Source organism: Pollachius pollachius (assembly GCF_949987615.1).
Source record: "Pollachius pollachius genome assembly, chromosome: 3".
NCBI classification, from domain to species: Eukaryota; Metazoa; Chordata; class Actinopteri; order Gadiformes; family Gadidae; genus Pollachius; species Pollachius pollachius.
Genome location: NC_136936.1, coordinates 49,656,153 through 49,669,216, shown reverse-complemented (window position 1 = coordinate 49,669,216; position 13,064 = coordinate 49,656,153). Strand labels below are relative to the sequence as shown.

The 13,064-nt window shown below is 48.6% G+C and overlaps 2 protein-coding genes across 2 annotated transcripts in view; both read right to left on the bottom strand.

Moving 5' to 3' along the window:
* The window catches only part of casq2 (calsequestrin 2), a gene marked incomplete at both ends in the record, with an annotated part of 7,877 nt that extends 734 nt beyond the window's left edge, over positions 1 to 7,143 (bottom strand). The window contains 9 exons of the mRNA XM_079733976.1: positions 107 to 207; positions 678 to 732; positions 1,222 to 1,267; positions 1,880 to 2,010; positions 2,518 to 2,591; positions 3,675 to 3,786; positions 4,070 to 4,170; positions 4,689 to 4,773; positions 6,907 to 7,143. Coding sequence (XP_079590102.1) covers positions 107 to 207; positions 678 to 732; positions 1,222 to 1,267; positions 1,880 to 2,010; positions 2,518 to 2,591; positions 3,675 to 3,786; positions 4,070 to 4,170; positions 4,689 to 4,773; positions 6,907 to 7,143 — 942 coding nt within the window. The remainder of the gene's footprint in view (positions 1 to 106; positions 208 to 677; positions 733 to 1,221; positions 1,268 to 1,879; positions 2,011 to 2,517; positions 2,592 to 3,674; positions 3,787 to 4,069; positions 4,171 to 4,688; positions 4,774 to 6,906) is intronic.
* A 2,778-nt stretch (positions 7,144 to 9,921) lies between these two features.
* On the bottom strand, positions 9,922 to 12,821 carry LOC307073893 (potassium voltage-gated channel subfamily E member 2-like; the record flags this gene model as incomplete). The annotated part of the gene is made up of 2 exons (XM_079733852.1): positions 9,922 to 10,244; positions 12,767 to 12,821. The coding sequence occupies 2 exons, from the start codon at positions 12,819 to 12,821 to the stop codon at positions 9,922 to 9,924; spliced, it is 378 nt and encodes a 125-aa protein (XP_079589978.1).
* Between the last annotated feature and the right edge of the window lie 243 nt (positions 12,822 to 13,064).

Below are 13,064 nucleotides of genomic sequence, written 5' to 3'. Positions count from 1 at the left end.
CTATTCCTCCGTCTGTCTGTCAATCAGTCTGTCAATCAGTCGGTCAGTCTCTCTGTCCATCTGTCTGTCAGTCTGTCCACCTGTCCATAATGTGATGTGGTCTCACCAGAGAGAAGTCGTCGGGGTCGATCCAGACGATGCTGAGGTCCGGGAGGTGGGTGTTCTCGCGGGCCACCTCCTTCAGGATCTCCAGGAACTCAAAACCATCTGCCGGGACACACAACCCGGGTCAGGAGGTCAGGAGACACCATCACCATGAAGAGTCCTCAAAACATTACTTTTCTAGCGTATAGGTGGTATTGAAAGCCTTTGTTTCGGCTGATGCATGTGTCTCTGAAATTGTGCTGCTTGTTATACTTTATGTATATGTAATAAACATAAACATTAGATATTAAAGGAGATTTCGATGTTGGTCAGACTTCCTGATAAAGTGAGGTTAAATAAACCATTTATGTTATATACAGGCCTTATTTCATTCACTTCACTTATCATACTACTGAAAATCTTTTCACATACTCCACTTCCATCTCAGTAATATGTGAGAGTATTTGACGTGAGTATGGGGTAAGGTTTGACACCTGGCCCTACGGCCTCTCAAGCCGCTGCATAACAGACACGTCCCGTAGTCCTGTATCTGATCCTCAGTATGAGGCGTGACGTCAGAGCGGTGGCCTCACCTGGGTCCTCCTCCTCAGCGAAGGCCACGATGTGGATCCCTTCGATATCGTCCTCCTGAAGTGAAGAGAGCAGACGTGTGGACGTCACACTGGTGCACCGTGACGCTAGCCTGGCTAACGCCAGACCTCATCTCAATCCACATTGAGATGAGGTCTGGGAACCACACATTCATTTTCTCGTATTTGAGGCGTGGTTTATGATTGCCCGGAGCCGTTTATTGGGCGCTGCGAATGTCTATCATATGAGTCTGTACGTAGCTCATAGCCAATCGTGTCAATTATACCAGATGACGTATGTAGAGCGACAGAAATTCGATGAGGAAGAAGACGATGGGTGTGTCGAATAGACGTCGTCATCGTCTGGCCGTCCCTCCCCGGGGAGGGACGGCCAGACGATGACGACGTCTATTCGACACACCCATCGGATCCATGGAAATTCGGATCCATGGAATCCAGGCTACCACCGTATACCCAGGCTACCATGACGCCATGATCATGACACCATGACTCCCACTGACACGGTGTGATCCATCGCTCTACTCACCCAGGTCTCAAACATGTCCTCAGCACGCAGCTTCCTCAGGGTCGGCCTGACAACACAAGGGACACGCTCAGTCTCCGCCACACACACACACCGCTTCTTCAATCTCACGTTGAAACGTAATGTCAAACCACCAGCCCACAGTTTCATCCAAAGTGATTTCAAGTGAAGGTTAAGACGTTTCGCTCAAGGGCAACCACAGGTAGAATGCAGGCAATGGGTTTTGCACCCAGAACCTCCTGGCCTGGATTAAAACAACCTCAGCGCTGGAATGTCCTGCATCCCTTACATGTGTCAACTGTTGTGTGGAAGTTCTGTCTGTCGCCACATCCCCCAAACAGTGTGTAATAAAACAGTGTGTGGTCAAGTGACCTGTGTGTGTGTGTGTGGTTGAGGGGTAGTGTGTGTGTGTGTGTGTGTGTGTGTGTGTGTGTGTGTGTGTGTGTGTGTGTGTGTGTGTGTGTGTGTGAGTGGTAGTGTGTGGTCAGGTGACCTATGTGTGTGGTCAGGTGACCTGTGTGTGGTCAGGTGACCTATGTGTGTGGTCAGGTGACCTATGTGTGTGGTCAGGTGACCTGTGTGTGGTCAGGTGACCTACGTGTGTGGTCAGGTGACCTGTGTGTGGTCAGGTGACCTGTGGGTGGTCAGGTGACCTGCGTACCGTCTGTGCTGGGTGATGAAAGCCACCAGCTCCTCCTCTGAGTGGGGCTTCTCGGGGATGGTGACGGGCTCCTCCATGAACGGCTCGTAGAAGTCCACCTCGTTCATCTTCAGGGTCAGCTGCTTGGCCACCTGGAGCAGAAACACCAGCTCATTCATGTGTTCATAAATAACAAGCTCATTCATGACTTCATTAACAACCAGGTCATTCATGACATCATAAACAAGCAGGTAATTTATGTGTTCATAAACAACCAGGTCATTTATGTGTTCAAAAACAACCAGGTCATTCATGTATTCATAAACAACCAGGTCATTATTGTATTCCTAAACAAGAAGGTCATTCATGTATTCATAAACAACCAGGTCATTCATGACGTCATAAACAACCAGGTCGGTCGTTCATGTGTTCATAAACAACGAGGTTATGAATTCATTAACATCCAGATCATTCATGACTTCATCACTCACTGTTTTTATAAATTCTTCATTCTTCTGATTTATAATGAGTTTCCTCACGTTACTTTTGCCATTCAGTCATTCACTACAGCATTGGGTCATTCAGTCGGATACCTTATTAAATAAAGACTAATACATGTTTTATCTCTTATGATGTGTGTTTATGTATATATCACTCACAGTTTTCTCAAACGTGGCAAAGAACTTAATGTAGGGCTGAAACTGCTCGGCTGCTTCTTTAAACGCCTCGAAATCTGGAGCAGGAAGGAGCCAGAGAGAGGGGGGAGATTAAGACCTCAGATGGTGTTTATATCAACGCATCACTCATGTCATCACCATGCAGCCCACATCCGGGGACTCTTCCGCCAGTCTCCGGAGACACGCCACTGATACATTAGTGCGACCAATATAGTTGAACCTTTGACCTCTTAGAGTCCGGTCTCAGAGATGGGCTCGGAGGAGACTCAAAAGCTTTACTGATCACGGCCGACCGCAGTGAACTCAGTTCCCCGGTTTGGAGAACAGTAATAGTAAGAACAACAACAGCTGGGAGGATGGTGTCCTATGTACACGGCCCGCTCAGCCCTCGGAGACTGGCCCTGTGATTAAGGGCTGTACAGAGACAATTGAATTGAATTGATTGGTAGGAAGAAAACGGTGTTGAATGACGCGTTGTCATGGAAACCTCCACCAGTACGATGCCTGCACACGGAACGGGGGTGTAATGAACGCCCTCGGTGCACCAAGGAAGAAACACCACAACACAACACAACCACAACACCGGTTCACTAGAGGTACCTGACTGACTGCTTCACCTTCAGTCAGGCGGACAGAGCTGCCAACACTAACGCCGGAAGCTGGAAGGAAAAAGACCCAGGTTCCACGAGCCTGAACGCTAGCCTGAACGCTAGCCTGGCCCACTAGCCTGCCCGTCAGCCTTAAGACAGGCCTGAACGATAGCCTGAACACTAGCCTGAACGCTAGCCTGAACACTAGCCGGCCCACTAGCCTGCCCGTTAGCCTTAACACAGGCCTGAACGATAGCCTGAACACTAGCCGGCCCACTAGCCTGCCCGTTAGCCTTAAGACAGGCCTGAACGATAGCCTGAACGCTAGCCTGGACGCTAGCCTGGACGCTTGCCTGAACGCTGGCCTGAACGCTAGCCTGTACACTAGCCTGAACGCTAGTTTTCCCACTAGCCTTCAAACTAGCCTAAACACTAGCCCGCCCACTAGCCTGAACGCTAGCCTGAACGCTAGCCTACCCACTAGCCTGAACACCAGCCTGAATGCCACCGGTGAGACACCTCAGAGGAGAGGTGATGCTCAACACTCACGTTCCGACTCCTTGTTCTTGAAGAAGCCGACGAGCCTGATATCCTCATCCATCCTGTGGAAGGCCCTGAGCTCCAGAGCGTTGTCCAGAACCTCCACCGGCTCCTCCAGCAGCTACAGACACACGCACAGCAGGGGGCCAGGGCCTTCAGAGCAACACTGGGCTGTGGGATGCTTAGCATGTCCAATGAGAGGGCAAATCTTACCTCAGGGCAAAAACTATCACACACTGGTTACAATACCAGAACAACACAACCAATCAGATCACCGTTTCATTCACAAATGTGAACCTCTAGAAGAAAAAGGCTAGTTTCTAGAATGACTGACAGAATGTTTCTTTGTAAGATTCACAATAATATGGTTTCAACACAATTCCGTCCCAGTTTAGCTTTCTCACATCCAGCAGGAACTCTGTCATGGTGTTGGCCGACAGCAGGCCGTCGAACTCGATGACGCGGTCCTCCTTGAACACATACACGCTGTCCACCTCATCCAGACCTGCAGGGAAACACCTGGACATTACAACCACTCCTTGTTTACATACTCTCCTGTTCTCCTCTCCTGTACAACAAGGTGTTTGCTTTCATAGGACTCCTGCACCTGATACTGCTCAGTCATTGACTTAGTCGTTACGCTTTGATCCAAAGTGCCATTTTTCTTTGAGATACATAGTCACTAATGAGCGGGTGGGAGTCAGGCTACTTCAGGGCGGTAGTAGCTCAGGAAGTAACAGAAGATTGCTAGTTTGATTTCCAGCTCCTCCTAGCTGAGTGCACAGGTATCCCAGAGCAAGATGCCTAACCCTGACTGCTCCTGACGATCTGGCTGTCGCCATGCGTGGTTGGCTGTGGCAATGTGGCAATGAATGGATGTAAGACGCTTCGGTTAAAAGCGTCAGCAAAATCCCCACAATGTAAATGTAAATGCGTCTTGCTGGGGAATGCTGACATGTAGGTTGTGGATATTGATGAGCAGTTCTATTTGGTCAAGCAGCGCTGGGATAATTCCCCGCTTACCCAGTTTCTTTGCCACCTTGGCATCTTTCTTGGCATCCACCATTCCAAATCCAATGTCCTTCTCCTCCAGCACCTGGGCCACAAGCTTCACACGACACACAGAAGGACAGGTCAATGATGGTGGGAGAAGGTCAATGTTAGTGCTATGAGGTCTTTACACCAGCTAGGAAAGCTACATTAGCAACACATGGTAACGAAATGGAACCTTCTACAGGGCACCTGGAGGTTGACAGACTTTGTTTTCTATAGTTGATCACATCAACCCTAAAGGACATTGAGTTCAAGGGTACTAGTCGATGTGTTTGTATCACCTTTTGAACCTTTTCAGCCGACTCCAGAGTGTAGAAAGATCCTTTCACACAAAAGTGTCCCTTTCTTGGCAGGAAGATGGAGTGGGGCTTGACTAAGGGCGATGGTGACGTCATCAGGAAGATAACAACCGAGAGAGCAGAGCCTCAGCGCTAAAGAGACGGGGTCATACATCATGTCCCAAAGCGCCCGGCTCAGAAATAGAAGCCAAGCATCACCTTATAGTGTGCTCTGAATTTAAACCAGTTGGCTTGGCATTTAAATGAATACGCAGACATTTTGGGAGACACCAATCTGACCTCAATGGTGTATGGTTGAGAAACTCCAGAGAATCTACAGCTTTGTGTTAGCCGTGCTAGCCAAATACCTTGAGGTAGGGGGATACACAAGCATTAGTTTCTGTGATAATAAACCTTTGAGTATTTCCAAATGCCAATTATGCAAGCAATATATCGGTCATCTATGTAATGAGTGAAAACCGATCTGCCCGTTTGTCATTTTGGAAAGAGACTTTTAATTGAAAATTAAAAGCGCCAAAACATTTTGCTTGCTAGCGATGGCCGGCTCTGGAGAGATGCTAGGCCCACCTGTTGGGTGCACGACTGAAGCTATTATCAGGTCGTAAGCAACACTGGACTCGGGTTTCCTCTGACAGATCACAGAGTAAATCAACACCAGCTATGTGAAACGTGAGACTGGGAACAGTACACACACAGTGCACACACAGTGCCCTCTGCGGTAGCCCGCTGAAGATTTCAGACATCAGAAATCTATTTAAGGGTATTCTGTTAAAGATGGCTGTGTCCGGCCGCCCTGGCAGACAGATGAGTGTTTGATTATTTGTTTTACAGCTAAGAGGGATATGTCCAGGGGGCACCCTCACGGTCTGCTCAGACTGAGAGCTGGAGGTGGATCTCGAACTGCAGAACAGATCCTTCTGGTATGTTGGGGACTCACGGGGGGTAGTCATGCCTCGGATGTCCCCGTGAGAGCTAAGTGTGGACTTGGTGTCCGAGCGCTGCAGACTGTGCTAGAGAACACGGCGTGACAGCCTTCATGAAGCCTGTAAAAGGCTCGCAGCCCGCTCCCTCCTGCAAGGCTCACATCCAACTGGGCATCAGAGGTGAACAGAAGATATACAGACGGGTCCAGGAATGGAATGGTTTTCCGCATGACTCATGGAGCAAAGGTGCAAACCGTGGGATGCACTTGCTACTTGGGTGCCAGCTCAGGTCTGATTAACACTGAGCTCATCTGCCAAAGCAAGGGGGGTCTGATGTATAAAAGCCTGACAACACCAAGGCAACAATGAGTTGATGTCCAAGTCATTAATGCATCTATACCGTTACATATTAACCACATGAAATGCTTATGGCAGAACTAACCTAAGTGACACTTTATGTCTCATGTTACTTTACATGGACACAAAAATTGCATGCACGTGTACAGTATGTGCAGAGACACACAGAGGGCGTCGATATATGTACATGGTGACCTTGGGAAGTCACACACAGCCATGCATACCTCCTTGCCTCGGGACCATACGTCAATGCAGTTAGATTCTAACATCACATTCTCTCGAGAATGTGTTGGAACGACGGAGCTTCCGGAGTTCTTGCCCTTCCCTGGTGGCCTCTGCCCTGTGGAGGAGCTACAGTCCAGCTATTGTACCATCAAATAGTACCGTGAGCTCCATGACCTCTCTGGACTCCTGCTGCGTTACCCACATCCAGATCCCTTCTCTCTTCCACTTATAATTCTGATTTCTTTCTGTGTATTTTTGTTTATTTGCATTAACCGGAAGCTTGTCAAGTGCACTCTGTTCCGCCTGGACTCCCTGTCGGTCTGTCCTCCCTGTCTGTCCCCCGCCTGGACTCCCTGTCTGTCCTGTCTTCTCCGAAGCGCTTACCTCCAGAACCATCTCGGTCATCTGGTGCTTCTTCTGCAGCTCCTTGCTGTCGGGGATGGGCTCGTGGTAGAGCAGACACAGCATGCTGTACTTGTTCATGGCCTTGCGGTAGTTCCTGTCGTTGATGTCCAGGACGCGGTCCTTCCCGTCGTAGCGGGGGAACTCTAGACCCTTCTCAGCCGGCGCCATGCGCACCAGGCCCAGGAAGGGAAGCAGCATCAGCCACAGGTGGTGCATGATCAACCCTTTACCCCCTGGCAGCACAATAGACGAGGTCTGGAAATCGTTCCTGCAAGGGTGCTGCAAAATATCACAGAGGAAAATCGTGCTCCTTCAAAGGGGTCCTACAAAACCTAAATCTAAGGGGAAAAGAGTAGCAACCATCCAGTGATTCTGGTCCCCCTCCCTTGCAGCCTGGCTCCTTCACTCCAGCAGAGACAAAGGGAACAGGGAGTGTGGAGGCCGGAGGTGACCGAAGGGGGGCTGGATACTCCACATCACAGCAGCGACGCAGAACAGGGCCATTTTTAGGAGACCAGTTGTTTGGAGGCTAAAAATAACGAGGTAACGACCGGGGACAGAGCGGGAGTGGGGGGAAAGAGAGCGGACCGGAGGAAGAGATCAGTGGAGTTTATAAAGGGGGGGGGGGGGGGGCTTTATCACCTCTATCTGATGTCAGTGGCTCTGGGGGTTTGTTGGGGAAAGACTTGAGCCAGAGATCGGGGGGGTTGTGTATATTTAGGATGCGAAAGTCTGCGGAGGCAGCGGGCCGCATGGGATAAGAACGGCGGAGCTGAAGTGGAAAAGGCGAAAGTATTTTAAGTTATACAAGTTCACAGGGCCAGCAAACAGGTGGCCAAGGGCACTGTCCGGGCTTACAATACAGAGGAGGAAACTCAAATTGAACGTCCGGTGTGGGTGCTGTTAATCGTTATATAGATGATATAATAGGTTTGTAATCAGCCAGAGCGCTACAGTACCACTCTCTCTCCTCACGTTCTCCTTGTGGCTGAGGGTCCAATAGAATACTGCTGGCTGACGGTGACAGCCGTCAATTAATTTCAAAAATATTATTTATAATTGTCGATATTACTATATAGTGGCGTTATGACCCCCTTGTTCAAAGTTGAAAGTTAAATGTGTTTGTGTTAAACCTGTGTTCATATTTCCTTGCATGCTAGCGTGTTATTGATACGGTGAGTTGATACGTTTGTTTGACTGGTCGATGGGTTAATTAGCATGCATGTTTAAGGTGTGGGCTATTTCAAACCTCAATAGTGGACACCACCTGAGCGGCCTCAACTGCTCCAGTGTTGTGTGTTCATGTGAGTGTTTGTCCTAAAAAAATGTATAATCTTACAACGAATAAGATATGGAAATAACTTTACGTTTCATTATCCCAGAGAATGACAAACTGCAGAAACCACATCGTGTTGCGCTTTGAACAAAGTATGAATGGTATGGAGCAAATGGAGCTAGTCGTGGTCGCAGGTTCCCTTCCCGCTCTCCAGCTACCCGGCTTATCGGCCCTTCCGACAAAGGCAACCGGATGATGCTCAAAACGGGTGTGCCTCACCCAGCTAATCAGGCTGACTAGGGCCAGGTGAGGCTGGTTAAACCAGCCATCACGCACACACTCATAATGATAGCCATAACGCTGTTAGGAAAAAGAAGGTCCTTTAAAATTCAGCTGAAAACGTGATTGAAGTGCTAGAAACTATGAAAGCTTTTTATGATCTTATCTCTGAGTTGAAACGGTGTGGATCATTTCCACTGATCACTCCCTATCCTATCGGTGTAAACCAGGGGTCAGCAACCTTTTCAACTTGCAGTGCCAGTTTTACATTTTCTCGTTAATGAGTGTGCCTTAAGCAACAATACATTAAAAATTAAGCTGTATTATGACACAGCGACCAAAAACATTTCCAGAAGACCTGGAATTGTACTATTTCCATATAGTCCACAATCATGCATCAACATTTTAAATGTTTTCTTGGTTGTTATATTTGCAACATGGGCTTACAAATTATAATTACATATGTCCCATCTTAAAACACCATTTTCAGAAACTCATTCAAAAACATATTTGCACTGTGAGAAATGTAAAAACGAGAATATATGAGAATGTTGGAACCATCCACATCAATATCTTTAAGACATGTACAGCTTTGCAAAACCATGTGAAGGCGATGCATAAAGGCCACTTGCAACAATATTTTAAATATTTTCTTCTCTATTACTCACAACATAGTTTAAAAAATTAAAACCTATTAATTGATCCCATTTCAGAACACTGCTTTCTGTAACTAATTTAAACATATTTGCACTGGGAGGAAATGCCCAAAACAGAATAAAGTGCAAAAAAAGTAAGTAATGATTATGCTGCCGCATTGTGCTGTGATTTTTTTTAATAATAACAATAAAATAAAAATTAAAAATACGTATTTTTTTTGTTGTTGTTGTTTTTTAAGTGTGCCGATGATTATGCTGCCCCGTGCCAGCGGTGGCACCCGTGCTTGGGGTGGCCGACCCCTGGTGTGAAGTAATCAGATTGAATTTACACACAGAGCACAGACACTGCTCATTCCGGTGGGATTTCGCACGGAGGGTCTTTCTATCTCCTGTCAGTCTCTGTTGCCTCTCCCCCATGAGGGGGACCTATCTAGGTAGCTCCAACATCATAACCGCAGGTACTGCTGCAATCAAATAAAATGGACACACACCTTTTGTACTCCCCTTTATTGTGACCTTTAAAGTCTTTTTACGTGTATGCTTTTTTGATTCATTAGTGACGTTTCCATTTTTCTTCCCGCCAATGACAACAAGAAAGATGATGATCATGACAAGGAAGATGATGATGGTGAGGATGATGAGGATGATGATGATGGTGAGGATGATGATGGTGATGATGATGATGATGGTGAGGATGATGATGATGATGATGGTGAGGATGATGACGGGGACGATGCCGAAGGGGAGGACGAAGATAACCCGACGGCGTCCCGCCGGGCGGCCTCAGCTGGCGGCGGCGTTGGTGTAGCCCTGCGCGGTCTTCTCCGTCCACTCCCCCTCGATGTACTTGTGGTACGGGTCGTTGGAGTGCTCCCGGCGCTTGGACTTCACAGTGCTCACCAGCATGGCCACCACGATGAAGGCGAACATGCCGATCATCACGGCCAGGTACCACTCCACGTTCACGAAGTTCTCCTCCAGCAGGGTCTGGTCCAGCGCATCGGCCGCCGCCGAGGCGTTCCGCTGCCAGGCGTCCAGGTAGCGGCCGAGGGCCCGTGTCAGGGAGTCCTCCAGCGTCCCGTTGGACGGGGGGGGCATACTGCTCCCTGGGGGAGGAACAGGGAGACGGGGGGGGGGGGGGTCGGTGTAAGCCTCGCACTCCAGCACACGTCCAAAAGGAACCGCAACCCCTTGCTCCACAAGGAGTCTGAGGAAAAGGGCCAGAGATGTGCAGTGGCCTCCCAATAAAAAGGACTTTTAGGTTTTCTCTTGTATCACGTTTTGCTCACCTCTGCCTCTGCGTCTCCCCGGAGGAAGGCTGGGTGTAGATAGAGGAAGGGTGGACGAGGAGGTTCCTTGTGATCCGAGAGGCCCAGGAGAGCAGGAGATCCCTGGTAAAGCTTCTGGTCGGAGCTTCAGAGTTTGCTGCACTGCTGACTTCACAGAAACACACGGCTAAGCAGCCGAATGGCATTCTAATGTTATCTTTTCTGGGTAAACAAGGAATATGTTTCCTGTGTGTGTGTGTGTGTGTGTGTGTGTGTGTGTGTGTGTGTGTGTGTGTGTGTGTGTGTGTGTGTGACATTGAGTCTTGAGGGTAAACGAGAAGGAGGTGGGAGTGGTGAGGACAGGTCACTTTAACCTTGACACACCAGCAAATACACAAAATACAAATACACTTGGGAATCATATTGGATGATCAATTAAATGGAGGTGAAAAGACTAAGGCTATGATTCTGTCTAATTGAGACGTGAAATGTATCATCGTTGTGAATCGAGTCCCTGCAAATAACAGGGGAAATTAACTGGTAGTTTGACCCTTAAACCTGTAGATAGCGGCACCTTGCAGCCATGGTAGTTTGACCCCATAAAACTGTAGATGGCAGCACCGTGCAGCCATGGTAGTTTGACCCTCATGCCTCTAGGTGGCAGCACCGTGCAGCCATGGTAGTTTGACCCTTAAAACTGTAGATGGCAGCACCGTGCAGCCATGGTAGTTTGACCCTCATGCCTGTAGATGGCAGCACCGTACACCGTGCTAGTTTGGCCCTTGAACCTCTAGGTGGCAGCATCTAGACGCTGTGGTAATGAAGTAAAAAAAAAAAAACGAATACTTTTTTCAGACATTATTTTATTTATTCCAATGTCACTTACTTCATTTTTCTTTATATGGCATTATTTGATTGGAGCTGCTGCCACGCATGAATTCCCCCCCCCCGGAAGAATAAAGTACAAACCTTACTACCTATCAAAGCCTCCTGTGTTATTTTGATGAGCTCACATCATCTTGAGTGCTGATGTTCAGGAAGTGAAGCCAAAGGCAACATTGTTTGCAGTGGTGTCTGTTCTTTCTCCTTTTAGTTCCCCAGATCTTCTGTGAAACAAGAAGAACATGAGAATCCAGCAGATTGTCTTACAAGTGTGTTGATTCCAATATTTGAAGTATATAAACACACAAACACACACACACACACACACACACACACACACACACACACACACACACACACACTTGAGAAAGTAAACATATATTATGGGCACGTTTCCTTCATAGCTCAAGATAGCAGAACTTGTCTTGTCCTTGTCCTTACCCAACCCAGACATTTCAATCACAATCTCTTCTCAATTTCCTTCTCAGTCAGACGTCCTCTTATGACCTCCGTACATATATATGTTTATCTTGTAATGCCATTCATATAATATATAAGGATTCCACTGGCTTATTCAGGTAAACATAAGGACAAGTATTGAGAATGTAAAATTAATCAATGGAAATAGTAAATGACTTTTGGTGATGGTAAATGTTCAGACGGAGCTGACACCTCATGGCCGCTGAGATAGGGACACGGACGGACGGACATGGACACACCGACGTGTCCGGGGGGCCTGAGACCTCTTGGGCAGGCCCGTAGTCATCGAGGTCCGGACCGCTGTCATTTCAGTAGCGATAAAAGCAGTTCAAACCTGAAAACGGCTGTACACAAAATCAGCCAATGAGAACTTTAATCGCCCCCCCACCCCAGTCCGCTCAGGAGACCCCGCGGGTCCGGGTCCTTGGGATGTCCGGGTCCTGGGGGGTCCTGGGGGTTCTGCGATAGCCGTCGCCTGCCTCATTGAGCGGCACTGGGCTGGGTTTAGTGGCCGAGGTCTCAGGAGAAGTCTTACGATAGACGCCTTCCCAGACACGTCAGTGGTTGGGTTACTTTGAAAGACACTAAGGAGACCGGAATAGCGTGCCGCGTTGAGGCTGCCTGCGGGCAGGGACCCGGGCACAACCATCCTCAGTCCCTCAGGCGGGCTGTGGCCTGTGGGATCCTACCAGTACCTTTCCAGACATGCAAATGTGGCTGGAACTCTCCGCTCCAATCCTCGTCCACTCTCTCTCAGGTACAACTACAGACCTTCACTCTGTAATCGACACCACGCGTGGTCATCATGAACGGAGAACACTGGCGCTGGTGTCTGCTTACAACGCCTCTTCCTGCTTGATGGCCTTGAATATGCGTCTCACTTCTGTACACTCGCGCGCGCGCGCACACACACACACACACACACACACACACACACACACACACACACACAGAAAGGTAAGCCTTAACAAACGCACACAAAGTAGAGTCTGGGATACCAGCGGTTGACGGCTGTTGTTGTTGTTGTTGTTGTTGTTGTTGTTGTTTACACATGACTCTCACTCCATAATGCGTGGAATGTCATGTTATCTTGTGTATCTCTTCCCGGATCGTTGAGTCACCGCCGCGTGGGGGGCGGTAAGCCCTCGCTAAGTGACCAGCATGCCTGGCTGAGCCCCCGGTGAATTGGAACGGAGCCCCCCCACCCCCCTGCGGCCCGCTCAGACCACTGTTTTGACTGCCCGTGATCAATATTTCCCTTCGCCATTGAACACCACGACAACAAGGATTACCGCA